Genomic DNA, 26819 nt, shown 5'->3' with positions numbered 1-26819 from the left:
GTGATGGTTTCCATTTTACAGATGTAACAATTTAGAAAAGAAGAGATATAGCTGGAAAAGCTCACTATTTGGATCCAGATATTCACTTCCTGTTGTGCTGCTTTCTGTCAGAGACTCCTGTTCTGATAGTCATTGCAGGAAACATGAATTTGCAAAACAGGCAGGCCTTCCATCATAGTCCCTTATTGGGGCAAATATTATTTTGACCATACCACACTCCAAATCATGACCATATACAACTATGGGAATTCAGAAAGATAAAACACCAAAGCAATGTAAAACAGCCACTTTCTAAGACCTTGTATCTATCAACCCAAGTCATATAAACATTTACAGGTTTTAAAATTGGCATCTGTTTCTAATTTTCTATTGGCCTATCAATGTCTTGACCTTTTCCTATTCATTATTCAATTAATTTATCCTATTGCCTTGTGTCTTTCCCAAGTGCACACTTTCTCAAAAACTTTGAGGACAGTTTATGAAAATTAAAAAATATTTTTTCCTCAGCAATGTTTTTGTAGATATAACTTTTGAGAACAATTTCTTGAGAGATGTTTTGGGAGTTGTATTCTAGGACATATTATCTTCATGGTCTTCCCCCTGGTAGGAGGGAGAAATGATCTTGCCTTAAGAATTGCACTGAATTTTCTGGTTTCCATATAAAAGATAAATATTCCATTTATAGAAGCTGCAGGAGTAGACTTCAAGCAGGCCTAAAGTTTAGGCCTGACAGAATGGCATGTCTGGGAGTCATGGGAAAAAGACCAAGTCTCACAAAAGAGCAATGGGAGTGAATTGTTACCAGTTACTTGTGTCTAGTGAGTCTCCCGAGCATTTGAGAGGGAAGGGCCGCTGCAGAGTTAATAAGTCCTTCCTGAGTAAGGAAAAGAGAACTTCTGCGGTATTGAACAGGTACCTCACCCTTGTCTGGGGTATCAGTGAGATGGGCCAGGGGAGCTTGCCTCTCCAACTGGGAATGGTGTTGCTGACTCTAGCCCCGTGCAGCTGTCTCTGTCTAAAAAGTTGTACTCTTCACCCACAAAGTGTCTTCTGGTCAGTTTCACCACTGCCCTTTATGGCAGCTGAGGGACAACTGACCACAGTGCAGTGTGATATGCACTTGCAAAATGACAGAATGACTAAGGGTGCTCTGAACAATTAGGGAGAGAAGAAAAATGGAAGATTAGGACAAGAAGCACCCCTGGAGTTGGGAATTGGCCAAGGGAAGAAAGGGTATGAATGTGCCCATGCTGGGAGGGGCAGAGAAATTTAAGCAATAAATAACACAAGTCATGGAAATGGATAAGTGCATAGATGGACTCAGGAGATGGAAAAGAGAACCGGAATTCATGGGGAATTAGGTTGGGGTCAGAGTTTGAACAACCTCATTTGCTAAGAGGAAATTACATTTATCCTGCAGAAAATCTAGGAGACATGTGTTCCTATTATAGTTATACTACTGAGATTCTCATCTTGGATGGTCTGAGTTTAGAAAGAACACCAACAACAGTAGGTAGATTAAATGAATACCAAAGTGTTCAGAGGCCTGAAAACCAATCTGAAACTTTTGTAGGATTCAAGGTCCCAGAAGATAGGGGCAACAACAGGGAAAGAGGCAGTAGCAATGGGAGCAAGGCATTGGAATTACTTCATGGAATATATCATCTGAGGTGAAATTACTGAGTCAGACAAAGGGTCTAGTAACTTATATGGTACAGGAAAAATAATTTATATGGTCATCACCAGACATACAGATGTTCCCCCATTAGTTGGCTGGTCTTTGTTAGGATATGCCTTTACTTTTATTGCTTTGGTCAATGGGACTGCTCTCTCATAAATTCTTTGTGTTTACACTTATTTCATTACTAGAAAAATTTAAGATTTTATTCCCAAAATTTGATTTAGTATTTATTTTTTGAATACCACTACCTTTATTGTTTATTAACTGTGTGACTTGGGGCAATTTAACTTTAAGCCTTGGTGTTTTTACCCACCCATTGGAGAGAGTAATTATGCCTATTGAGAGGACTGCTGTGATCTAAAATGAGATACCAGAGTAAGCCCTAGCCTTGTGCTTGGCACAGAGTAAGAGTTCAGGAAGTTACTATACTTATACCATACTGGTGCTTTTGCAATCTTTTATCCATAGCAGATATTTAAAATCTATACTTAACTACTTATATGAAATTTTGTTTTGTTATTTTTATTTCATTGAAGTTATTTTATTCCATTTTTTTGTTTTCACTGCAAATATTATATTTTAAAGCCAGGATAAGAATATTAAATTTGTTATCCTAAGTTTGTTGAATATTAAACTTACAGAAAAGCTGGGTTTATTTTTGAATTCTCCATTTTGTCCCTTTTTCTACCTTCTTGATTGTGAATCTGTAAATACTTATTTAAAAGTTACCACTTTATAGACGTTCTGAATCTGGTAGGACAGGTTTTCCCTCATTGTTTCTTTGTAAGTGATTTATTTGGTATTATGCCCATTTATTCTTAATTTTGTAGGAATTTAGGACTACTCTGTGAAGATTCATAAAGTAATATTAGGGCATCTTAACTGGAATATTGTTAAATTCATAAATTATCTTAAGAGATGTTGTCATTCTTATAATAGTATTTCTTTCCTGTCAGGAGCATATATAGACACATTTATTTGAATCATCCCTATTTTGCCATTAAATTTTGTTGTTTTCTTCAGCAAAAGACTGGAAGACAGAAGGCTTTAGTTTTAAACCAGATTCTTTAGTCACCATATCCTTGGGAATGTGATTATGTGCCTATTTCTAAGAATCATGCAAAGATGGCTCTGACTATTGAAGATCTACCTCAGATCAATGCTATTTCAATGGAAAGAATATAAATAATTTTCCTTAGGTATAAACAGAGGATGTTAATGCTTGTTTGATTATCTAAGTTACTAGATTGCTGTCAGGGTTATGAAATAATATATATAAAATTTTTAAATAATGTTACAGTATAAACAAGGGCATGGTATACTGAAATGTAATTAAAAAAAAAAAAATCCTTTTGCTTCCCAGTAAGATTCTAGAGGAGGGGAACCACATTTCCTCTTGGTATCAACAATGTGGTGCTAGACCACAACAGGAACTCAATAAATACTTCTGTGTTAGGAGAATGAGTAGATACTGATACAATTAAAAAAATAAAAATAAAAGGAAAAGGAATAGGTTTGGGGAAAGGTATGGTTTAGAGAGAATGAGCTTATTTAATCTTACTGGCACATTTATTTCATCTCATATATAAAGGCCTTATAATTCAGCATTGATCAATATATTAATAGCTTTCCTTCTGCTGGGTTCCCCTGTAGCCAAATTTTATACCTTTATATTAATGCAGTGTAAGTTATTTGTATTCCTGGAACCTTTCTATTATTTCCCCTTAGTGTTGCTGCTCTGCTGAAAATGAGATTGTAGCTGAGAGCTGGGTAAAAAAGGAGATGGGAAGGGAGGGAAACATTATATAATTATCCAACATTTGACTCCAGAGCGGAGGATCAGGGATATGCCAAGATCACGGTAATAACCATTGTCATGCCAGATACTAACCAACAGCTTTTCGCATACTGTTCTTCACCTCAAGTTAAAGGTGAACCAGAAAGACTTCTGTCTGCCCAAACCACAGTTCAGCTTTTTGCTTTCCTTGCAACCTTTCTGCTCTCCCCTGCCCATGCCTAAAGCTTAAAACTCCTTCTCCCACAATGTAGACAGAGGAGAATCCTGATGTAAGCCTTTGGCTGTTCATAGAAAAAAATATTTTGTTTAGAATTATCATTTGTGAGAAATTATTAAGTATACAAAACATTCCATTGGTGGAATATCTTAAGCATTTGCTTTTTAATGTTTTTTATTTAAAAAAAAACCCACTATCTCAAGGGCTAACAATGTGACCTTGTCATGAGAACTGGCCAAAGCTAAAATATTTGCATTGAGGAGCTTCTAGGCTTTTTGGTTCATTTGTAACATGGAGTCTGACGGATGCTTTAGGTGGCAGAATGACCTTTCAATTTCCTGGATTAAAAATAATTAAAATAATGGCAAGAATGAACTTTCAAGGTTCAACATCATTAATGTCTCAGATCCAAAATGCACATTAAAGACACTGTATATACAAACTCTGAAGAGAAATCCATGAGTCTTATAATAAAATCTGCAGAGTTGTTTAGAAAGCCCTTTCCCCCAAATTATGCAGTTGTGCTTGAAATCCTCAATATACCTCACAGGAGTAGATAGGGTGGATGGTTATTATAATTTATTATTTTTATTATTTACCTCTCCCATCTCATCCTTTGTATTGCACAAATAGATTAACTGAATTTAACCTAGAAAGCTACAGGACCAGTCCCAAACCTGACCTTCTGACTTTCATTCCTTTATAAATCAGTTTCTCAATCTCAGTGCTGTTGACATTTTAGGCTGGATTATTCTTTGTTGTGGGGCCATCCTGTGCACTGTAGGTGTGAAGCAGCATATGTGGCCTTTACCCATTAGATGCCAATAGCACCCTCCCTCCAACAGTTGTTTCCACCAAAATGTCTTTGGGCATTACAAATATCCCCTGGGGGTGGAGGGCAAAACCATTCCTGATTGACACTATAAGCTTTCCAAAACGCCATCACCACAAGTGGTAATTAACTCCATTCCCGCAGAGACCAAATCAGCTTCATATCAACTCTGCCTAATGGGACACAGTTGCTATATGTATCTTCAGACATAGCAGAGTTTGTCTCCAGCAAGAAGACTGTGGGCAGTACTCTAATATTTGTTCAAAGTTCTTTACTCAACAGGGATTGACTCATCCAGACTAAGGCAGAGGTCTTGCTTAGCCTTGGTTTTCTCTCTGACGAGCACCACAGATCATGATGCATATTAAAGAGCAATGGTGGTCAATAGTGTTTTTCATCAAATATTTCTGCTTGCCCCCATTCTAGGCTAAATGCAGGACTGCATTTCCTGCCCCCCTACCCCCAATATGGCTGGGCAGTGCCTTGCAGCAAGTTCTGAGTAAAGTGGAATGCTATGTCACTTTTAGGCCAAAGCAACAAACTGCTAATGAAAAACCCTCCTAGCTTTCTCTCCCATCTGGCACAGTATCTGGCAATGTTTGTGATGGTGGTTGCTTGGGTCTTTCCATAGGCTTGGGTCCAAGAGTGACACTGCTGCCACCCGCATTAAACATATAGCATAAATAAAAAAAAAAAGTGTAAAGTGTTTTAAGCCACCGAGATTTTAAGGTTGTTAGTTTAGCATAATTTAGCTTATTCTGACTGATCTAAGAGCTGAAAGATGAGAAAAGATTGAAAAACAGATTTAGGTTAAATCAGGGTCATTTATATGAAAACAGAAAATGTAATATAGAAACAATTTAGAACTTCCATCATTCTTAGGGTTCTCGATTTTCATTCACTAAATGCTCTAATATTTGGAAATCATTTCAAGATAGGTTTTTTAATACTTGATATGATATGTAAGCTATATTATTCTGTATTATTCTATATTATTATCAAACTCACTCTTGCATTCATTCAAATAGTATTTATTGAAGAGAAAATACATGCCAAGTATTATTTGGAATATTTTTCCATGTCATATTGTTTTTGACACCTTTCTTGTGATAAAGACAGATTGCAGAAAGAAGAGAGAGTTTACTTTAATACTTAAGGAGTGGTATATTTAGGAAATGAATTTGAGGTTCATGGGCATTTTTATTTGCTTTTAAACTTTCCAACAACCTAATTGAAAAATGGGCAAAAGACCTGAATAGACATTTCTCCAAGGAAGATATACAGATGGCCAACAAGTACATGAAAAAATGCTCAACATCCCTGATTATTAGAGAAATGCAAATCAAAACTACCATGAGATACCACTTCACACCAGTCAGAATGGCCATCATTAAGAAGTCCACAAATAACAAGCACTGGAGGGGGTGTGGAGACAAGGGAACACTCCTGCACTGTTGGTGGGAATCTAAGCTGGTACAACCACTATGGAGAACAGTATGGAGGTACCTGAGAAAACTATGCATAGAACTACCATATAACCCAGCAATCCCCTCTTGGGCATATATCCGGAAAAAACTTACCTTGAAAAAGACATATGCACCCACATGTTCACTGCAGCACTATTCACAATAGCCAAGACATGGAAACAACCCAAATGTCCATTGATAGATGATTGGATTAGGAAGATGTGGTATATATACACAATGGACTACTACTCAGCCATAAAAAAAAACAACAAATAATGCCATTTGTGGCAACATGGATGGAACTAGAGACTCTCATCCTGAGTGAAGTAAGTCAGAAAGAGAAAAACAAATGCCATATGATATCACTTATATCTGGAATCTAATATAGGGCACAAATGAACCTTTCCCCAGAAAAGAAAATCATGGACTTGGAGAAGAGACTTGTGGTTGACAAGGGGGAGTGGGGAGGGAGTGGGATGGATTGGGAGCTTGGGGTTAATATATGTAGACTATTGCCTTTGGAATGGATTAGCAATGAGATCCTGCTGTGTAGCACTGGGAACTATGTCTAGTCACTTATGATGGAGAATAATAATGTGAGAAAAAAGAATGTGTACATGTATGTGTAACTGGGGCACCACGCTGTACAATAGAAAAAAAATAATGTATTCTGGAAATAATATATATATATATATAAAATAAATAAATAAGCACCCTCCCCAAAAATAAACTTTCCATTTACAAAGTGATTATTAGAGAAAATAAAAATAATGTCATATGAGTAGCCAGGATTTTCCACCATTATTACCTCCTGCTTTCTTATCTGTAAAAGAGGGATGATTTTGTGGACTTCCAGGTAGAGTATAATGGCACAGAGGATGACATGGTTTGAATTGCGAATTGATAATCAGATGGATGGGTGATTTCAGGCAAGTGACTCAACCTCCCTGTTTCTTTCTTTTATAAGCTATAAAATGGTAGTCACAAAAGTGCCTAATTCATAGGGCTGTTGGGAAGAGTAAATATAGCAATGCAAAAGGGCTTTGAACAGTCCCTGGCACATGCTAAGTGCTTTGGTAACTGGGGAAGAAAGCACTGGCGTTGGACTACAAGTTGCAAGCACCACAGAAGATGTTTATTTAACTCACCATTTTATTCTAAATACCTAGTTAAGTGCTGGGCATAAGGCATATATTTTAAAAGCATTTATTGGAGTTCCTGTCATGGTTCAGTGGAAATGAATCTGACTAGTATCTGTGAGGATGCAGGTTTGATCCTTTGCCTCACTCAGTGGGTTAAGGATCGGGCATGGCCATGAGCTGTACTGTAGGTTGCAGACATGGCTTGGATCTGGTGGTGTTATGGCTGAGGCTCAGGCTGGCAGTCGTAGCTCCTATTCAACCCCTAGCCTGAGAACTTCCGTATGCTGAGGATGCAGCCCTAAAAAGGGGGGCAAGGAGGAATAAAAAGCATTTATTAAACACATATGGAAGGGAGTAGATATGAGGGAATCAACTCCCAGGTTCTATCCTAACCTGGCCACTGTCAGCTTTGAGAACTTGGAATGGTCACTCCTAGATCTCACTCCTCTTTTACAAAATGAAAGGATGATACAAAAGAGCTACAAACTATGTAGCTATAAGCTAGAATTGATAACCTTAATCTACCACGCTATGCAGAAAAAGGATGATAAAAACTTTACATCAACATAACTTGAAAATAACCAACAGTATGGAGAGTCTGCAAAGTTGCTCTATTATAGGTTTAACATTTTCAAAAGAAATTTAATGGAGATTGTTTACATTATCAAAAAGGGTAATAAAATTCATTGGCATTAGATATGCTGCCTTTCCCTACAAGCTCTGTGGAGAGAGAAGAAAGTTGGATAAAGAGTAATTAATGTACAAACTTGCAACTAGAGTAAGAATAAGTCCTGGAGATTAAAAGTACAGCATAGTGATTATTCAACAGTGCTGTATTATACTTTTCAAAATTGCTAAGAGACTAGATCTCACATGTTCTCACCCCCAAAAAGAAATAATTATGTGATGTGAGAGAGGAGGCCTTAGCTAAAGCTACACTGGTAATCATATTACAGTATATAAATGTATCAAGTTGTCACACTGTACTCCTTAAATTTATGCAATGTTATATGTAAATTGTGCCTCAAGGAACAAAAAGGGTAATTAACTGTCCTGCAGACATGTACTAAACCTTTTTAGGTTTTCTAATACATCTAGGCCTGTATGTGAAAAAGCAAAACTTGATTCCTGAGCAGTGTAGTCAAAGTGATTTAAGCCTTCAAATTCTCAGTTTTTCCATCTATCAAATGGGATAATAATACCTACTCTAGGATTATCTATCATGAGCATTACGTGAAATAACTTGGTAAAGGACCAAATAAGAAACTTTCAACAAACGGTAGCACTTAACAGGATAATAACAACTCTTATTGCAATTAGTTACAAGAAAACCACATCCTCACAAATGTTAATAGTTATTCTTCTGGCTGATACTGCCCAGTATATAAGTTGGTTTATGGTAGTATGTGGTTTAGATATGCTAATGTGGCACCTAGAAGACACGACAGGCAAAGAACTGAAAAGAAAATGGAAAGGCAGCAGAGCGTAGTGGTTAAAAGTCCTACCCAGCTATGCGACTTCGATTTCTCTGTGCCTCAGTTTCCCCACCAAAGAAAAATAGAGATAGTAATATTAAACAAGTCCTTTTAAGGAATTCCCGTCGTGGCGCAGTGGTTAGTGAATCCGACTAGGAACCATGAGGTTGCGGGTTTGGTCCCTGCCCTTGCTCAGTGGGTTAAGGATCTGGCGTTGCCGTGAGCTGTGGTGTAGGTTGCAGATGCGGCTCGGATCCCGCGTTGCTGTAGCTCTGGCGTAGGCCAGTGGCTACAGCTCCGATTAGACCCCTAGCCTGGGAACTCCATATGCCACAGGAGCAGCCCTAGAAGAGGCAAAAAGACAAAAAAAAAAAAAAAAAAAAAAAAAAAAAACAAGTCCTTTTAAGAAGTTAAAAGAGTGAATATTTCTAAATAGCTTAAAATAATGCCTGAAATACAGCAAGTTCTATATTAGTGTTTGTTAAACCAGAACAGTGATACAAATGGCTGAAGTATCCAGAAGGACTTGTTAGGAAAACTTTGGAGTAAAGACTTGGCAAGGCGGTCTTCTAGGAACACAGCCTGAAAAGCTATCAGGCTCATTCATCCAGTCAACAACTTGGGCTCCTCCTACATGCCAGTGAAGGGCTGCAGCCTTAAAGAGAGTTGATTCACATTTGAAATGACAGAGATGGGCCAGTACCCAAAGCAGAAAGGAGTCCCTGATGAGACCGGATGTAAAAGAAATGTGTACGTAGGGAATAGGACCCTTTCTTTGGCCTTCCATAGCATCCCAGAGTGATTCCATAGCATCCTAGGTACCTGTTAATTATATATGTCTCCCCAAGGCAGGGCTCCCAGAGGTACAGACTGAGTCCTGTTCATTATGGAATGCCCCTTCCACAGTCCTCAATAAGTACGTGTTGAGGTCTAGCCAATAAAAGACTGAGCCTGTAAATTCTGAGCGCTCAGTTCTTGGGCCCACTAATTGCCACCCATTGCATTTTCAACCTCCCAGGCTGCTCAAAGTAGCTCAGTGTTCACGCGTGGGAAGGGAGAACTGTGATCCCAGGAACATGGCTCTTTGAGTAAAAACCTAGTCTTCTTTGTAGTGGAGGCTTAAAAATACCCAAGAAGAAAGCTGGCCTTCTGCTTAGGGATATTCTCCAGCCACTTTCCTCAGTTCATCCACAAATACCTCAAAACTGGCACAAACAAAACTGAACTCATCAGCTCTGCAATTGAACTGATTTTTTTTCTTCCTTCTCTCTCTGGGAACCATCCATCTACCAAATTCTTTTCTGTGTTTTCTTTCTTTTCTTCTTCTTCTTCTTCTTTTTTTTTTTTCTTTGTCTATTTAGGGCCACACTGACAGCATATGGAAGTTCCCAGGTTAGGGGTAAAATCCTAGGTGTAGTCATCAGCCTACACAACAGCGCAGAAGCACAAGATCCAAGCTGTGTCTGCAACCTATACCACAGCTCAAGGCAATGCCAGATCCTTAACCCACTGAGCAAGGCCAGAGATCAACCCCACGTCCTCATGGGTATTAGTCAGGTTTGTTAACTGCTGAGCCATGATGGGAATTCCTCTTTTCTGTGTTTTCTTTGAGAATCTCTCTCTCTCACACAGCTCTCTCACTAATCTCTCTACCACACCTCACAGAATCACAGTTGGGTTACTTCAGTAGAGTCTTACTGTGATTCTGCCTCCATATCACTTCAAGATGAATCTTCCTAAAATACATGTTTCATCATATTTCTTTCCAGTTCAAGATCAAGGCTCTCTATTGGTTTTTTTTTTTTGTCTTTTCTAGGGCCACACCTGTGGCACATGGAGTTCCCAGGCTAGGGGTCTAATCGAAGCTGTAGCCACCGGCCTATGCCACAGCCACAGCAACACCAGATCTGAGTTGCATCTGCGACTTACACCACAGCTCACAGCAACGCCAGATCCTAAACCCACTGAGCAAGGCCAGGGATCAAACCTGCAACCTCATGGTTCCTAGTCGGATTTGTTAAGGCTCCCTATTTTTTTACCTTTACCTAATCTGCTTTGGTTACCTTCCATACTTTGCTCTACCCTGCCTATGTAAGTATTTCTTACTTACTACGTTTTGCATGCAGAATCTTCTATTCTACATAGAATAGTGACCTCCTAGCATTAATCACTGAAATTGTTCTAAGTACAATATCAAAAATATTTGCTTCTATATGTTTTGCCATGTCATTTCCACTTTTGGAATATCCCGTCAGCTCTTCAATTAACATTCTACTCTAAGCCATATGTGTCAGTACTAATACATAATTATATTATTCTGTGTTTCCCATGCTTACACAAAAGTGTTTCCTCTTTAAGAAAACTGTAAATTGCTTGAGAGCAGGGAGTTCATATTATTTTTACCTGTTTTATCCAACAAATATTCATCAAGTTCCAGCCTTGTGCCAGACACTGCAGAAGGCTTTGAGGTACAGCGATGAACAAGATATCCTTGTCCTCCCATCACCTGCATTCTTATGTGTGTGTGTGTAAATGAGATAAGACATTACATATAATTTTATGATTAAGACTGTGGTAAGCACCGCGAGGTAAAGTACGGGGTGTACGAGACCATGACAAAGCTTCACAATGAAAGAAAACGCCCTGAGCTGAGATCAAACAAATAAAATACAAATTGGCAAATGTCCAAAGGTCTAAAGAAGCTTGGAATCTTAGAGGGACTGAAAAATGGGGTGGTGTCCGTACGTGCAGGGGGCAGAGGATGAGCCATATCAGATGAGTTACTGAGGTACTAGCTGGACGTACTTCCCCACCTCGTCCCAGAATTAAGAAGTACTTGTAAAGCGAGGATAAACCTAAAGTGATCCTTAAGAGTCATACAGCATGGTGACAGAGGTCATTTCTGAAATTTTCTTGTGTGTGTATTTGCAGTTTACAAAAAAGCTGAACACCTCAAGTTTGAAAAATATAAGCAATTGAGTGCTTAGGACAGTGGTCAGGATGCTCATCTGACTGACCGGAATGTGCCCAGAGAGGATGCAGGGAGACGGAAATGGCTCTGAAAAGGCTCCATGTGGCATTGCAGAGAGAAGATCTGCTCTATCAGCTTCGCACTTGTGTTTGTTTCCACAAGTTCAGTAAAAAAGTCATGGACTGGAGTTCCCATCATGGCTCAGTGGTTAAGGAATCTGACTAGGATCCTTGAGGTTGTGGGTTTGATCCCTGGCCTTGCTCAGTGGGTTAAAGATCCAGCGTTGCCATGAGCTGTGGTGTAGGTCACAGACGCAGCTTGGATCCCATGTTGCTGTGACTCTGGCGTAGGCCAGCGGCCATAGCTCAGATTAAACCCCTAGCCTGGGAACCTCAGTATGTTGAGGGAGCGGCCCTAGAAAAGGCAGAAAGACAAAAAAAAAAAAAAAAGCATGGACCAATGACAGCTATGATGTGTGTCTACTCCACATTACAAGTTTGATGCCAAAATGCTTTACACAGGCCACCTAACAGATGGTAATGTATTTCAGCCATTACCAATGTGAGTAGGATTCAAACCAGTGACCCCAGAGGTGAGAGGTTGTATATCCAATTACAAATTCCCACTTTCCTTAAGTGTTAAGATGCCTAAAGCAATATATTTTATTTACATCAAGCTGCACTGTATAAACTATATTTGATAAAAGAGATGACTTCATGTTCTCAACTAAAATCAAAGAATGCTTACTTAAGTATTTTTTTAATTGAATCACACTTTAATGTCGTCGTATAATCTTTTGGTTAACAGTGCTCATCTTGATTATTCTAACAAAGGGAAACATGGAAATTAATACTTAAGTTGTATAGCTTCTGTCATCTATAAAAATACACACCAGAAAATTCAAAAGAGGTACCTGGGACATCTGAGAAGGTTTCTCCAAGGACAGATACGTGGAAGTTGAGTCCCAAGTCCTGAAGATGCATCAATACCTTAAAAAAACTCTCTGGGTCTTTATCATGCTCCCTGGAAATAAACACACAAAATATAACTTGTGAGACCTTCGGGTATGTGTTAAGAAAAGTGTTTTCACTTTTCACAGTAGCAATTCCTCTCATGGTCTACTGCTGGTTAGGAGAGCCTCTGGCTTCCAAGCAGAGCATTTCTCCCCACCCTTCTTCTGTAGCCTTAGCATTGAGTGTTTTCAGAATATAAGTTTTCTATCATGGATCAAAACTCAGTCCTATTAAGACTTAAGGCTCTGCAGCTTTCTATTAAAGGAGAAATCTATCATGTTTTCCACATTTTTTTTTTTTTTTTGGTTAGACTACAGAAAGTCTAGTGCATTTTCCCTTCTCCTAAAATGGTTAATTTTCCACTTAACACAGGTTTTTAACAAAAGAAAAGACCAGTCTTCAAAGGACGATTCTCTACTGATCATGTGAACGTACCAAAGATGCTTTTCATTTCCATGAGCCTGAATACCTCCCTCTCACATTTACTGAGGCTCTTTGTGCCCACAAGGAACACACAATTTAGGGAGTGAGATTACAGACTCTCTCACTAATCTCTCATTTTAAATAATTGAATGGAGAATTATAAATACATCAAAAGGGGGTAGGCCTGGGTCTAAGTCCGCTGAGTATTAACTTAGGAGTGGAGGTTAGTCAACACATAAAAGAAGAGTAATAAAGATAATTCTTCATTTAGTAGAAGCTTTGAAAAACATGGATTATTTTTTGTTTGTTTAGCTTTTCAGTCTTCTCCGTAATGAGGGAATGAGAGGCTAAAGGACACTAAAGTTTTTTTAAAAATCATCAATTCAAGAAATCAAATTAAAATGGAATGAGTTATTTTTTACATTCTAAGGTGTGAATATTTCAGCTATTTCTTGCATTTAATTACACTGTTTTAAATTATCTTATTTCAGACAGATGTGGACCAGATGTCTTCAAAATATTTGTTTTTTTATTTATAATTCAGAATTTAAACTTATTTTCTTTATCACAGAGAAATAGTGATATATCAGCAATTGAATTCCTCATTTACCAACTAATTATGTAAAATAAATCTGTAAATTGATCAAACTGCTATATGAAATATGAAAATTACATCATTCAAGAAATCTCATGAAAAATGACATCTGCAACCCTAAATGTGTTAATTCACAATTCAGTCAATATTTTCAGTATCAAGAATTAAAACAAATGCATCTTCTGATTAACATTTTAAAATGGCATTTATAATCTCATGGAATTGTAAGATCTTATAGAATTAGAGTTCTGTAAAATTTATTTTAAGCTCTGTATCTCTTAGTTTGATTTGCTTTGAATAATGAAGAATGCAGTGGCAAAGTGTTCATTGCTTTTTAAGATGATGGGTATTACATACATGTACCACTGGGAAGTTTTTGGGTAATTCTCTCATATACTACTGCTATGGGCAAGAACAAAGACTCACAACAGTTTAAAGAATACACCATATGCTATCTTCAACCCTATCAATCAACAAGCTGCCACCTAATCTGTAATATATGTTATTTTAGTCTGATTCTCTTGGAAATACTTAGATGAAAGGAATGGAAACAATATAACATACTTTAAATAGGGAATAACACTATGGGGAAATCTAGCCATTCAATTCTCCAAATTTTCATTTTTGAGCTTCAAAAATTTTGGCTATAGATCCCCAAGAGAATGTTCTAAATATTTCCCTGCTTGTTTGTTTGTTGGTTTGCTTGTTTTGTATTAAAGTAAAAGTAGATGCAGTTTGGGTTTGCAAGGAGGTTTAATCAGGTAGAAGCTGTAGTTCTTAAAAGATTCCACAGTGAATATTTTCAAAGCGGCAAGCTTTATGAACCAATATTTTCAGTGTTTCTACATAAGATAAATGCATGACAATCCCACTGTATTCTTAAGATTTTTTTTTATAGGTGGACAAAGCCTTTATATTCAATAGTCACTTTGCATAAGAACACAAAAGCGATTTGTATGAATCCTTTCTCTTTTCGTTTAAACTATAATATATGAATGGATGTAAGGTGATATTTTTCTTCCCCATAATTATCCCTCAGAAAAAGAGGCATTTTATCTAAAGTCTTCATAAAGTGTCTCATAATACTGGGCATTCTCAATTATTTATTTCCAACAAAGTACAGTTTAGGGAAGTTGCATTAGCCTGAGATGTCAACTGGTGAGAGGTTTTGGACAGTTTTAGCAGTCATTCACTTGAGGGGCCTGGTAAAAACAGAAGCTAGAGAATTTAATACTGAGTAATTATTTGGGGAGACATGATCTAATAATTCAAAATGTTGTTGAAAACAAGTATTTTAAAGATCACTAAAAAAAGTAATAGAGTAAGTGGTTACCCGGGATCATGAGTAGTATGTGGGTTTTTATAGCTGGAGAAAAGATTTCCAGCGATGGCATCAAACACAGTTTCACAATCTTGCGCCCCAAACTGCTTAGACGGAATTCCAGATTCCATCTGACTGGTGGCAGAAACATGTCAGCTGCCGGGAAAGGTGGTACCATTCTGATGTCAAGAATGCATGGGAGGGGGAGTTGGAGTAAAACTGCTTCATGAATATAAAGTTGAGAAAAGAGCAATTTTTCTAAAAATATTCTACATGATATGTGCTTTAAAGTATTCGTCATGTCTAAATTAGCAGATTACCTACATATTATAAGGACACACTTGGCTAGTTCATCTACATCCCTCAAAGTTTAGTCGATTTAGCTGAAAATTTTTCTTGGTTTTCTCTTTAGATAAAAGGGAAGTTGCCTAATATTCAGAGAATCATTAAGGATGTGCATGAGTATCTAGCCACAGCCATATATCAAGGCACGGATATATGAGCGGCGGTATTCAATACATTTTGTCAAGAGGGGAACTCACTGCAGATATCCAATAGATCACGCCATGGATCTTACCCTAATACTTGTGATATTAATGAACCTATTCAGCAGAATATGTGAATCCACCTTAAACTCCTTTCTAAGAAATCTAGTGTGAAGTTCTCACACGATTTTCACATAAGGCATGAAATAAAGAATGGGAGACTTAAAAATAATGCATTGAGTGAGCTTTCTTGATAATAGCTGTTAGGACCAAACACACATTTAATAGTATAGTCAATTCTCTATAACCACATTTGTAGACCTGCAGGTTCCTAAACACTCTTCTGCTCTCATCCACTTCTGGGAAGAATGTAAACTGAAGCAATATTTTAGAGGGCAATTTGTTAATGCACATAATAAGCCTTAAACTGTATGTAACTTTTGTCACAGTAATCATAATTTAGAAAAGTTACCCTGTGAAATAATTAAAGAGGTGCACAGAAATCCAGCCAGAGTATGCTCATATCAGTATTGTTTATAATGGCAACCATCTGCAAACAACCTAATAGGACGATAAAGAAATATACTTTGACATGTACATATGATATAATACCATACAGTCATGAAAAATAATTTTGTATTAGTATATTTTTTAACATGGAAATATATTCAAGAAATACTGTTAAGTAAAAGGGAGGTAGGTAACAGGGTAATACTTATTTTAAGATCTATTTTTGTAAGACAAATGGATGTATGTGCTTAGGAAAAAGTTTGGGGTGAACTATACCAAAATGTTACCAGGGTTTATCTCTAGTGGTTACCTTACAGATAACCTGTTCTTTTTTCCCCCCATGTTTTCTATCATTCCTTTCATAAACATTTTTATATAAATCAAAATTTTAATGCTTTAAGGAATACCCTCTAACACTCTTCCAAAAAGATTGTATTCGTAAGGATTTTTGCTTAACTCTGTGGCATTTTCAGTATTTATAGTGGCATCATTCATTTCCTGTGACACTTCTATATTTGACAGCTGTCCATCAAACAAACTTGATTTATCATAAAACATTTTAGAAGATGAGTCAGAGTCCAAGACTCCCAACAATCCCCACATTCTTGACTAGGTAAGAATGAGACAGTCTGGCTGGGAACCCATTCCTCCACAGCTCAACTATGGCAGAAGAGACCAGCGCAGAATATTTCAGGCTTACTGGAAGCAGCAGATATAGCAAGAACAGCTTTTATTCCCAAATATTATTCAGAACATTTGAAAAGCATAAACTGTTTCCATGTGTTTTTTCTTCCTGTATCTGTTCTCTCTCTGTCATCTTTCCCATTTAGTTTTTTAGAGCTAAATTTCTCCTTATTCCTCACTTAACATTCATTCAGTAAATATTTATTGAGGATTGCTAAGTTCTCCATACTTGTCATTTCTACTCAACTGTTACTCTTTCCTGTTTTCCCACATAACTTTATACTTATTCAATGCAATCACTTTGGTCTAGTTCTTTGCCTTGCCTGGGCAGAAACCTGGCTCTCTTTTGATACCATATCTTTCCCAGCAGCATGTCACTCTGGATTGAGAGGTCCATGAGAGAAAGATAAATGATGCCTACTTTGTTCACTATTATGCACCCAGTTCCTTGCCAGTGGAAGACATTACTTGTGTTTATCAATATCCAGTTCTCTTTTTATGGACACATGGAAATCTCCATGTTCATTCCCTTGAAGTAGGGAAGGCTGCAAGAACTAGTTCTGACCAATGGATTGCAAGTTGATTGATGTGTGTCACTTCCAGGTAGAATTATCTAAGAGCAGTACTGGACAGCACTTTCTCTGTTGAATGATCCTTGTGGAGGTCTTATATTAAGATGGTTAGGTTAAAAGAGTGAACTGGTCTGGATTGATACATGGAGAAGAGTTGCCCTTTAAAGCCATAAACATGCAGCAGACTTTAAGTTAGTGAGAGAATTAAACTTTTGTCATGTTTAAGCAACTGAGATGGGGGGAGGGGTCTTCATTATTGCAGCATAATGTGCCCTAGGCTGACTAATACATCATCTGTGGCACAAAATCAGCTGCTCTAAAAATATATGTTGAATGAATAAAGGTGTAGGAAAAATGAAGTACATTTATAAAGCTCCTACTATGCTCAGGATCCTGTAATAGGAAGCTGATCATGATCTTAACTAAGCCTCCCAACCAAGTGGTCATACAAATAGTACTATTCCTTCATTTAAGATCACACAGAATAGACTAAGTATGCATTTGAAATCATGTGTCATCACTCCAATGTCTTATTCTTTCGTCTGTATAGTCTCTGACTTTCCCTTTTCTTTCTTCTTACATGTAAGGAGAAGGAAAAGAGAGCTGGTACCTTCAGTCCATGGTTTTGTTTCCAGACTATGAAGCTATGGACATTTCTTAGATAGCTACCTGAGGTTAAAACCCATTGGATGAGAGAGGGCAATATGATTAGGGGAAGTAACATGGAATTATGATCTCTCCAATACCATGATTTCAAAATATTCACATTTTCTGATACTCTGTTAACCATCCTTACTTCCTCATTATGAAGTACCACTTTACTTCCAAATTCAGTGATGTTTTCCTTATTCTAAAACATCAGGCTTCTATTTACCACCCTGTGTTAGCTGTGGTGGTTACTTCTCCACTATCCTTTCTGGGGCCATAAACTTTTCACTCCTCTCTATATGCTGGACAGCAATGATTAGTTTTGGTTTCCTGACACATGTGCTGCTTCTGTTTTTAAAATAGTGCTTTTTGAATAGAATTCAACCAATAGTCTTATGAGCCATTAACTTCTCAACCTCTCTCTCCATCTGCCACTACTAGCGCCTCTCTAACTCTACCAGTGCTCCCCACCATTATTTATTTATAGGTGACTAAAGCCAAGAATACCCACTGTGGCTTTCCCTGAATGTTGTCCACACTGCATTCTGCCCTTTAACTTTACTTTGAGAGGGAGAGCGAAGGGTCAATTCAGAGACAAGTGGCTCTGCCACTGACCAGCAATATGATTATTTGTATGTTACACAACCTCAGTTACTTTATCCTTAGAATGGGGTAACAATAATACCCACATTTAAAATGTTAGTTGTTATGGATGAAGACATGCCTGGTGCCCTGTAGCTATACAGTAAACTCTCATTCTCTTCATCTTCGGTATTTGTGGTATTTTAGTGTTTTAGAAAGGTTAACCAATTTATTGCATTACCCTTCAACACTAACAGATTCAAGAAAATATGATATTTTATGTCCATTGCTTCAGGGAAGGCATTAGCCAGAGGAAAAGCACACCTGCCCCCGCTGCCCAATGAAAAAGGGGTCAGTCTTCTTGGCTGATCACAGGAGCAAAAGGCCCTGTAGGAATGGTAAGGACGTCAGACAGGTACATGTATTTAATCAAAATGCCACACGGGTGTAGTATGGTCCTCCCGCTCCATGTCAGTGTGAGACTGACGGAGTGGAGTTGAAGAGAATAGAACTGGGAGTCCCAGAGGCCATGCACTGCACTTCCTGGGTGAGAAGCCCAAGGAAGAAGCAGGACTCCGGAGACTGAATGTCTGCGGGTGTGTATCTAGGCACCCGGTAGGTTACTCAGACATAAGTGACAGACTCCTAAGCCGTGGTCGGCATAAACATGGAACCACGGTTTCCTTGAATGTCATAGAAAGAAATCACAAAGTAGCTGGCAGACTGATAGAGGCAAGGGATTCCCTCAGCAGTGGCCTGGGAGGAATGAGGACCGGCAAGATGGAAGACAGAGGATCTTGAAGTGCTTGAGATTTCTATCGCCATATTGAAATGGGCCATTGCATTGAAACTGTTATAAAAAATAAAATTCTAATTTATGCATATCAGGGTTTCATGCCATCTGTACATTCATATTCTCATCTTTCCTTTTAATAGCAGAGGGAGAGATGTCTGCCTTTCAAAATCCAAAGCCTATTGGAGCTCTAGGTCTTCCACCTTGTCTCTTTTTGAGAAATCTGTGTTCTCACGGTCTATTTCCTCCCTAAAGCCTATGATCCAGTTGGCTTGTCCACAATTTTTTCATATATGTCTTGGGCATTTTTAAGTTATCCTTTTTACCTAACACCATTTGTCAACAAGAATAGTTCCAATAATGTACTATTTCTAGGTGACTTTTCACAGATCAAAATTTATCTTAGAATATTAGCTATGTCCCTCCTTTCTCACCTTCTGTTATTTCTCTTACAAGTTTGCTTCTATTCTTTTATTTTCTTGGATGAAAATGCCCTTTAATAACACCAATTCCCACCCAGATCCCCCTTAATTCTCATGTTTCTTATATTGTCTCCTGCATACTGACCATACTCTGTTTTCTTAGAAGCAATCCTTGCTTGGTTTCAGTGTATTGAGACTACAAACTAATGACCTCCTCAGTTAAATCATCCCATTCATTCAATACAGCAGGCCACCCAGTGAAAACTATATTCAACGAATCATTTTTCCCACTAGGTATCACAGCACTAAACCTCCCCACCCCACTGCTAAAAGCTTAAAACCCCCTCCCCTGCCCCAGAGTGTTTCTCTTCAGCAATGGTTTCCACTCCTCCCAGATATTGTACACAGTGATTTCATTCAGCTGTCTAACTTGTCAATGAACTCTCTCTCTTGACAACTTTCTCCAGGAAGCCTGTAGACATCCATGACTCAAGTAACTGATAGGCCATGAAGTGTCTTAATTAAGATGAATTGGGTCTTCTCCACTCTTGGGATGTTACTTAGGCAGCAGTCACTGCTGCACATACTTCTAAGCCTTCATAATATGTAATTACTTCCTCTTAGACCTGGGAAGTTCTGTGGAACTAAACTCTTTCCTCCAATTCATTACTAAGTCCTTCTGTTTCTCTCTGTAATAAAGTTTCTCCTTGTCAAATGTGGTAATTCGGGCTGTAATTTGAAACTGGTGAATCATTTAGATTTTCTTTCAGATTATAACATTTCCCTCCAAGAGATGTGCAGAAAATACATTCAAAACTGCTTGCTGCTGATCCTGAGAGCTACCCATGCAGCCCACCTCCTAGGTGAGAAAATTTTCCAAGGGAGAAGTCTAGGAAATTCTCTGACATCACCAGGAAATGTTGTGTCTCTGCTTCTCATATAGGAAGATGCATGGTTCTTGTTTCCTCTTTTACCCTGCCTGCCAGGAAGCTGAGTCAGATTCTCACATGTTCAAATTCAGCATCTATCAGGTGGAAAAAACAGTACTGAAAAATATAAGAATAGAAATGTAAAAATTCACTGGATGGGGTAAATAGTAGGGTATTATAGAGACTAGAATCCATATTTTTGAGGTAAACAGAATTTAGCCAGTGAGAACAAGTGAGACAACTGACAAAAAATAAAAAATAAGAAAGAACTGAACCTCAGGGATCTGTGGGACAAGAACAGAAAATCCCAGATTTGTAACATCAGGGTCACAGGAGGGCACTCTCTATTATTTCCTACAACTGAACATCAATCTGCAATTATTTCAATACAAAATTCAATGGTTAAAATAATGTATGCCTGTAATAATACCATAAAAATAATTCAGAAATATGTGAAATATGCACAAAATGCCCCTGTTTCTCACTCCTCCTGATTCGACTCCTCATGTGTAAACACTATAAACAAATGTTTGGTGAGTAGGCTCCAAAACCTATTCTTATGCATATGCAAGAAATTATATTTGTTGACAGTATTCTTATATAAACTTTCCTTATTTTATAAATGTGAGATTGGTATCAGTCATTCTGCACTTTTTATTTTCACTAAATATATTAATAGACATCTATCTCTATCAGTACATGTAGGTATCTCATTGAATAATGTTTATCTCATATTTCACAATTTTAAATAAATCCTTCTATGAAAAGACATTTAAATTGGTTCCAACTTATTGATGTTTCAAACAATACTAAAAGCAACATCTAGTTCTCTCTTTAACATTTAAATTTCTCTTTTGTAGAATCTTTATTCATTCTTGTTTTTCCTCCTACTCTGCAAATGTAGTCATTCATCTCAAATCTCTAACAAAAGTCTACTTCTCCTTTCCTATGATGTGGGCCCTCCTTTTGGAACTATCCTATGTCCAAAGTTTTACCTACTCACTTCTGCTATGTTGTGAGTTCCACAAAGGCAGAGCTCATGGCTTTGTTTACCCTGTATTCCTCCTGTGTAGAATTAGGGGTGGCACGTAATTTAAAAAGCTATTATTCTGAATTGACTCCAAACCTAGATCACCTCTCATGAATCTAAACATTTTATCCCCACTTACTATAAATTATTTTACCATTTACATAATGAGGTGAATACACAGCATCTTCACTTGGAACTTCCAATGACAACTCATCTCTCATATTAAACACTGAACTGCTGCTTTGCCAAACACAGCATCAATGACCTAGCTCCTCTCTGGGATGGACCTGAGCTTGTCCTTCCAATATTCCAGGACTCAAGCCTGACACATTTCTGAACACAAGGAGGCTACATCCAAATTCATCCTGCCAATCAACTCATTACCGACTGCCATCATTTTTCCTATACAGATAATTTAAGGTTTGTTTGATAATATCCATTTTTGTTGTTGTGTTGTTGTTAAAGGTATGAAGGTCACAGGCAACCTGTCCCTGCTTCCCAAATTTTGCATCCCTTTACTTCCCACAGCCAAGGCACCTGGGGCCCATTTGGGGAAGAGAGGATGAACATCCAGCCCACAACTCTTTTTTTTTTTTTTTTGTCTTTTTTCGCCATTTCTTGGGCTGCTCCCACGGCATATGGAGGTTCCCAGGCTAGGGGTCTAATCAAAGCTATAGCCGCCAGTCTAAGCCACAGCCACAGCAACACAGGATCCGAGCCACATCTGCAACCTACACCACAGCTCACGGCAACGCTGGATCCTTAACCCACTGAGCAAGGCCAGGGATCGAACCCACAACCTCATGGTTCCTAGTCGGATTTTCTAACCACTGAGCCACGATGGGAACTCCAATATCCATTATGTAGTACAATGTTATCACCTCACACCTTGACAAAATGAGTTTCAGCCTCTCCCTCTGCCATTCAGTTTCCCCCAAAACTTTTACATTATCCTCCTCTATATGATTTTCCTAATAAATCTCTTCTCTGAAATAAGTACTAAAAAACCCCACTAAACTGAAATTAAACCACCCTGTCCAACATTTATATTTTCCCATCAACTTATTCCCTCAAAGGACTACTGATACTCATATTCATGTTCATCCTCTTGCTTTTTCTCTCCTGCTTTCCATTCGCAGCTCTTGTGCCTATAATTCTTGAGTCTGGAATACACTCTCCCCTCCTCTCACTGCTCCTTGTCCATTGCCTCTTTCCTGCCTTTCAATCTATTGTTACTAGTAGTCACCCCTGTGAAATCCCCAGTCATTCTGAGTCACTGCTGCAGGGACATTCATAAGCTAGTGATGATTCCATGAATACTTTTTTTTTTTTTACCTTATGTCATACTTATTTTTACCTTGTCCTCTTATAATTCATCTGAACTCCCTACAACAACTGTGAAATGCTTTGACTCTAGAAGTTGGTGGTCCCTCAGAATATGCTTTGGAATTAGCAAATGATGGCTCCTTCATGGCTGAATAGAAATGGTTACATTTTTAAAATTACAGAAGAGATCTATGAAATGGCATGAAGGATCATGTTTTTTTTTAAAATATGGAATTAAGCATGGCTTAGGTTATTAGATGCCTTTCATCCAAATGAATTTCAATTCTTAATAACAGGTTTTCATATTCAGTTGTGGACATTTTGTCACATCTAGAAATGACAAGGTCTTCAATCATATGGGAAAGAATCTTAATTTGAACAGGAAAAATCGACTCTAAAACTTCCTTCTGATTTAAAAAAAAATGTTAACACAGAAATGGGCAGAGTGACTCATAAAAACCTCTCCAATGGGAAGAAAAATGCTAAAATTCTGTTTATTTCATATATTATGTCTTATTTCTAGACCCAAATGAGAATGTTGTGTTTTTTTTGGCTGACACAGAGATCTCCTAGAAGAGACATCTCCCTTACTCAGCAGCAACTGCTAAGCATACCAGATTGTCATGGCAATGACTATAGAAAAGGAGGAACACAATATGGGATGTCTGTTCTATAAAGACCTGCTCAAAATGACGTGTTCTTGTTGCTACATATGTTGCATTTTTTCATTTTATAAACAGTATTAATTATGCATCGCCTCTGTCTTCCTATATTCTCATAAATGAAACAAATCTGCATTATTCTTCCTAGTCCTTTTCAGAATAACATAAAAGAAAAATGTTCAGCCCAAATTTTCATTATCTAGTCTTTTGTTGCTTATTTAAAGGTATTAAGAACTAATGAAGTTCCTGTTGTGTCTCAGTGGGATGTGGCTTAGACCCTGGCCTCACTCAGGGGGTTAAGGATCTGGAGTTGATGTGAGGTGTTGAGTAGGTTGCAGACCTGGCTTGGAGCTTGGATCTTGTGTTGCTGTGGCTGTGGAGTAAGCCAGCAGCTGTAGCTCGGATTCAACCCTTAGCCTGGTAACTTCCAGATGCCACAGGTGCAGCCCTAAAAAAGACAAAAAAAAAAGAGAGAGAGAGAGAGAGAGAGAGAGAGAGGAGAGAACTACTCTTATTAGGTACCACAGGTAGTCTAATCATTCATATTAAAAGCATAAATGATTCTGAATATTGTAATAGCATCACAGCTATAAATTAAAAACACTGCTCAAGAAATGGTTCTCCAGAATGAGAAGCCTCAGAAACCAACGTCTTAATTAAGTATACCTACTTATTTCGAGTAGGTATCAAAACAATCTATTTCTGGTAAAAAATGGATAACAAAGAAGAGTCGAGTATATTAGTGTATTTGGTGAGAGATCTCTTTGACTAAATAGTTTGCTTTAGAGGGGTATGTAAAACCCAAAGAAGAAGAGAATATGTTTATTGAAACTGAATAACAATAATAAATTCATTTAGGACTATAGTTCTAATGGTGCATTTTATCAAAATAAATGAAGTAAAGTGGTTTTCATGGATGATAGAACCTAGTGGAAAGAGGGTTAAAATCCTAGTTCAACGTTTAGTAACTATAATCCAGAGCAAATTACCACACCAGTCTGAGATTTAATTTTCTCATCTGTAACAATCTGGCTAATAACACTCAGTTCCAAGGGCTGTTGAGGGGATTAAGTGAGATGATGTATATGAAACAATTTGCAGTCCTTGGCAAACAGAAAATACACAATAAAGGATGGCTGTTATTATAATTATTGTTATAATAATTATTATAATCATCATTGTTTTATTCTTCATTTATAGAACTGGGAATTTAAGAACATTCTAGTGGGTTTAATAGCCACTGTAATTGGACAAAAAATAAAGTTTCCTATACTTTAAAATCAGTTATTTACAGTAAGTAGAATGTGCCGTTGTTGAGCCTTTCATGTTTACCTTGATAATTATACACAGAGGCATCTAAAGTGTCAACTATGCTACATGTGTAAATAACACAGTGAACACTCAATAAATGGCAGTTATTATCTACAACATAGAGTTACAAATATGATTTAAAGTAACATTTGCATTTTTGTATAAAGGCACATGTCCTTAACTGAATTTTTCTTCTCAGGATTGTATCCCTAATTTTGTCAAATGTCACAATTAATTTCATCACTCAAGCCACAATTAGCTCAGTCACCCGCACATCAATAATCAATCTCTGAACCAAATCCTTATTATTACCAAAGTATGTTGTTCCTTTCTTGATATAGTTCAGATGCTCCTCATTCCTTCCCAGAATTATGTAACATCAAATCCCTTTTGTCAATAATTAGAACTGAAATCGGGGAGTAAATTGTTATTTCCCACCTTCTCCACTTGGACATTATCCAAAGGGAACAAGGAGAACTGGAAACAGCGTGCAAACATAGTCTTTTGCAACAATAAGACACCAACCTTCCTGAACACACAACAGATGGAAAAGCTGCCCAACACAATGAGGATCAAACAGGTGGAAGTGGAATGTGGGTACTCTCCCATTCTCTGGGAGAGCCAGCAGAAGGTGCTCCTCCAAGGTGAAAAGTGTGCTGTGAGTGCAAGACCAAAATCCCTCCTCTGAGAAATCTCAACAGGGCTTTGGGCTGCTGGTGCTGAGTTTGCCTGTGCCTGCCTCAGTCTTGAGAATCACAGAATAAAGTGCTAAGTAAGAGGACAGACAGAAAATGCATTTTTGCAAGAAGTAGTCAATTTGACAATTATATTTTCTGGGAGGATTACAGAAATACATTGGCTGATACATGAAATAATTTTTTTTCTAACTACATAATTCATTCATTTTTTTTTTTATAGATTAGAATGATACTGGGAGTTGCATTTCCCATGAACATCCTAAAATAAAAGGTAATCTTTTAAAAAAAGAAAACATTAAAAAAGCCCTCTTCCTTCTGTTTTGGTGTAGGCCGGTGGCTCCAGCTCCGATTCGACCCCTAGCCTGGGAACCTCCATGGGAGCAGCCCAAAAAATGGCAAAAAAGACAAAAAAAAAAAAAAAAAAATGAGTCCGAAACACTCATTTTTTTTTTTGTATTTTTTGGGCTGCTCCCATGGAGGTTCCCAGGCTAGGGGTCGAATCGGAGCTGGAGCCACCGGCCTACACCAGAGCCACAGCAAGGCGGGATCCGAGCCATGTCTGCAACCTACACTACAGCTCACGGCAACGCCGGATCCTTAACCCACTGAACAAGTCCAAGGATTGAACCCACAACCTCATGGTTCCTAGTCGGATTCGTTAACCACTAAGCCATGATAGGAACTCCTGGACTCAAATTTTATGGGAATACTTTTTTTGTAATGGTATCTGTATCATAATTTCTTAATGAGAACTTATCCAAAGATTCAGTATTATGTATTTGTTCAATTATGACAATATTTTCATTAGTAAAAAGTTTATACATTTTCTAGAGAACAGTATGTATTTGAGTTCAAAATTGAGGAATTTATTTTTCTTCTTTTTTTTCTCGCTATGCTAGTGGCATGTAGTAGTTCATGGGTCAGGGATGGAACCCATGCCAGAGCCACAGCAGTAACCAGGGCCACAGCAGTGACAATGCCAGTTACTTAGCCCACTGAGCTACCAGGGAACTCCAATTTTTCATTTTTTTTTTGTATAGTTTTTTTCAATATTTATTTCAACTGGGCTTTACATTGCTATACTTTTAATACTTTATGATAGTTATTTAAACTTAAAAAGTTAACTTAGGGATTCCCTTCATGGTTCAGTGGTTAACAAACCCACTAGGATCCGTGACGATGTGGGTTCGACCCCTGGTCTCGCTCAGTGGGTTAAGACTCCAACGTGGCTGT

The 26819-nt window shown here is 37.8% G+C and overlaps 1 protein-coding gene across 25 annotated transcripts in view; it reads right to left on the bottom strand.

Moving 5' to 3' along the window:
- Nucleotides 1-26819, bottom strand: part of GTDC1 (glycosyltransferase like domain containing 1) — a 476816-nt gene that overhangs the window by 127784 nt on the left and 322213 nt on the right. For all 25 annotated transcript variants that reach the window (XR_002339027.1, XM_021074849.1, XM_021074845.1 and 22 more), the window contains one exon: nucleotides 12496-12605. Coding sequence is in view for 24 of the 25 variants with exons in the window: in XM_021074849.1 (XP_020930508.1) it covers nucleotides 12496-12605 (110 nt within the window). In the remaining variant the exon portion in view is untranslated. The remainder of the gene's footprint in view (nucleotides 1-12495; nucleotides 12606-26819) is intronic.

The sequence above is a fragment of the Sus scrofa genome, chromosome 15, assembly GCF_000003025.6.
Source record: "Sus scrofa isolate TJ Tabasco breed Duroc chromosome 15, Sscrofa11.1, whole genome shotgun sequence".
In the NCBI taxonomy this organism is placed as follows: Eukaryota; Metazoa; Chordata; class Mammalia; order Artiodactyla; family Suidae; genus Sus; species Sus scrofa.
The sequence above is the reverse complement of the archived record's forward strand: the minus strand, read 5'-3'. Positions and strand labels throughout refer to the sequence as shown.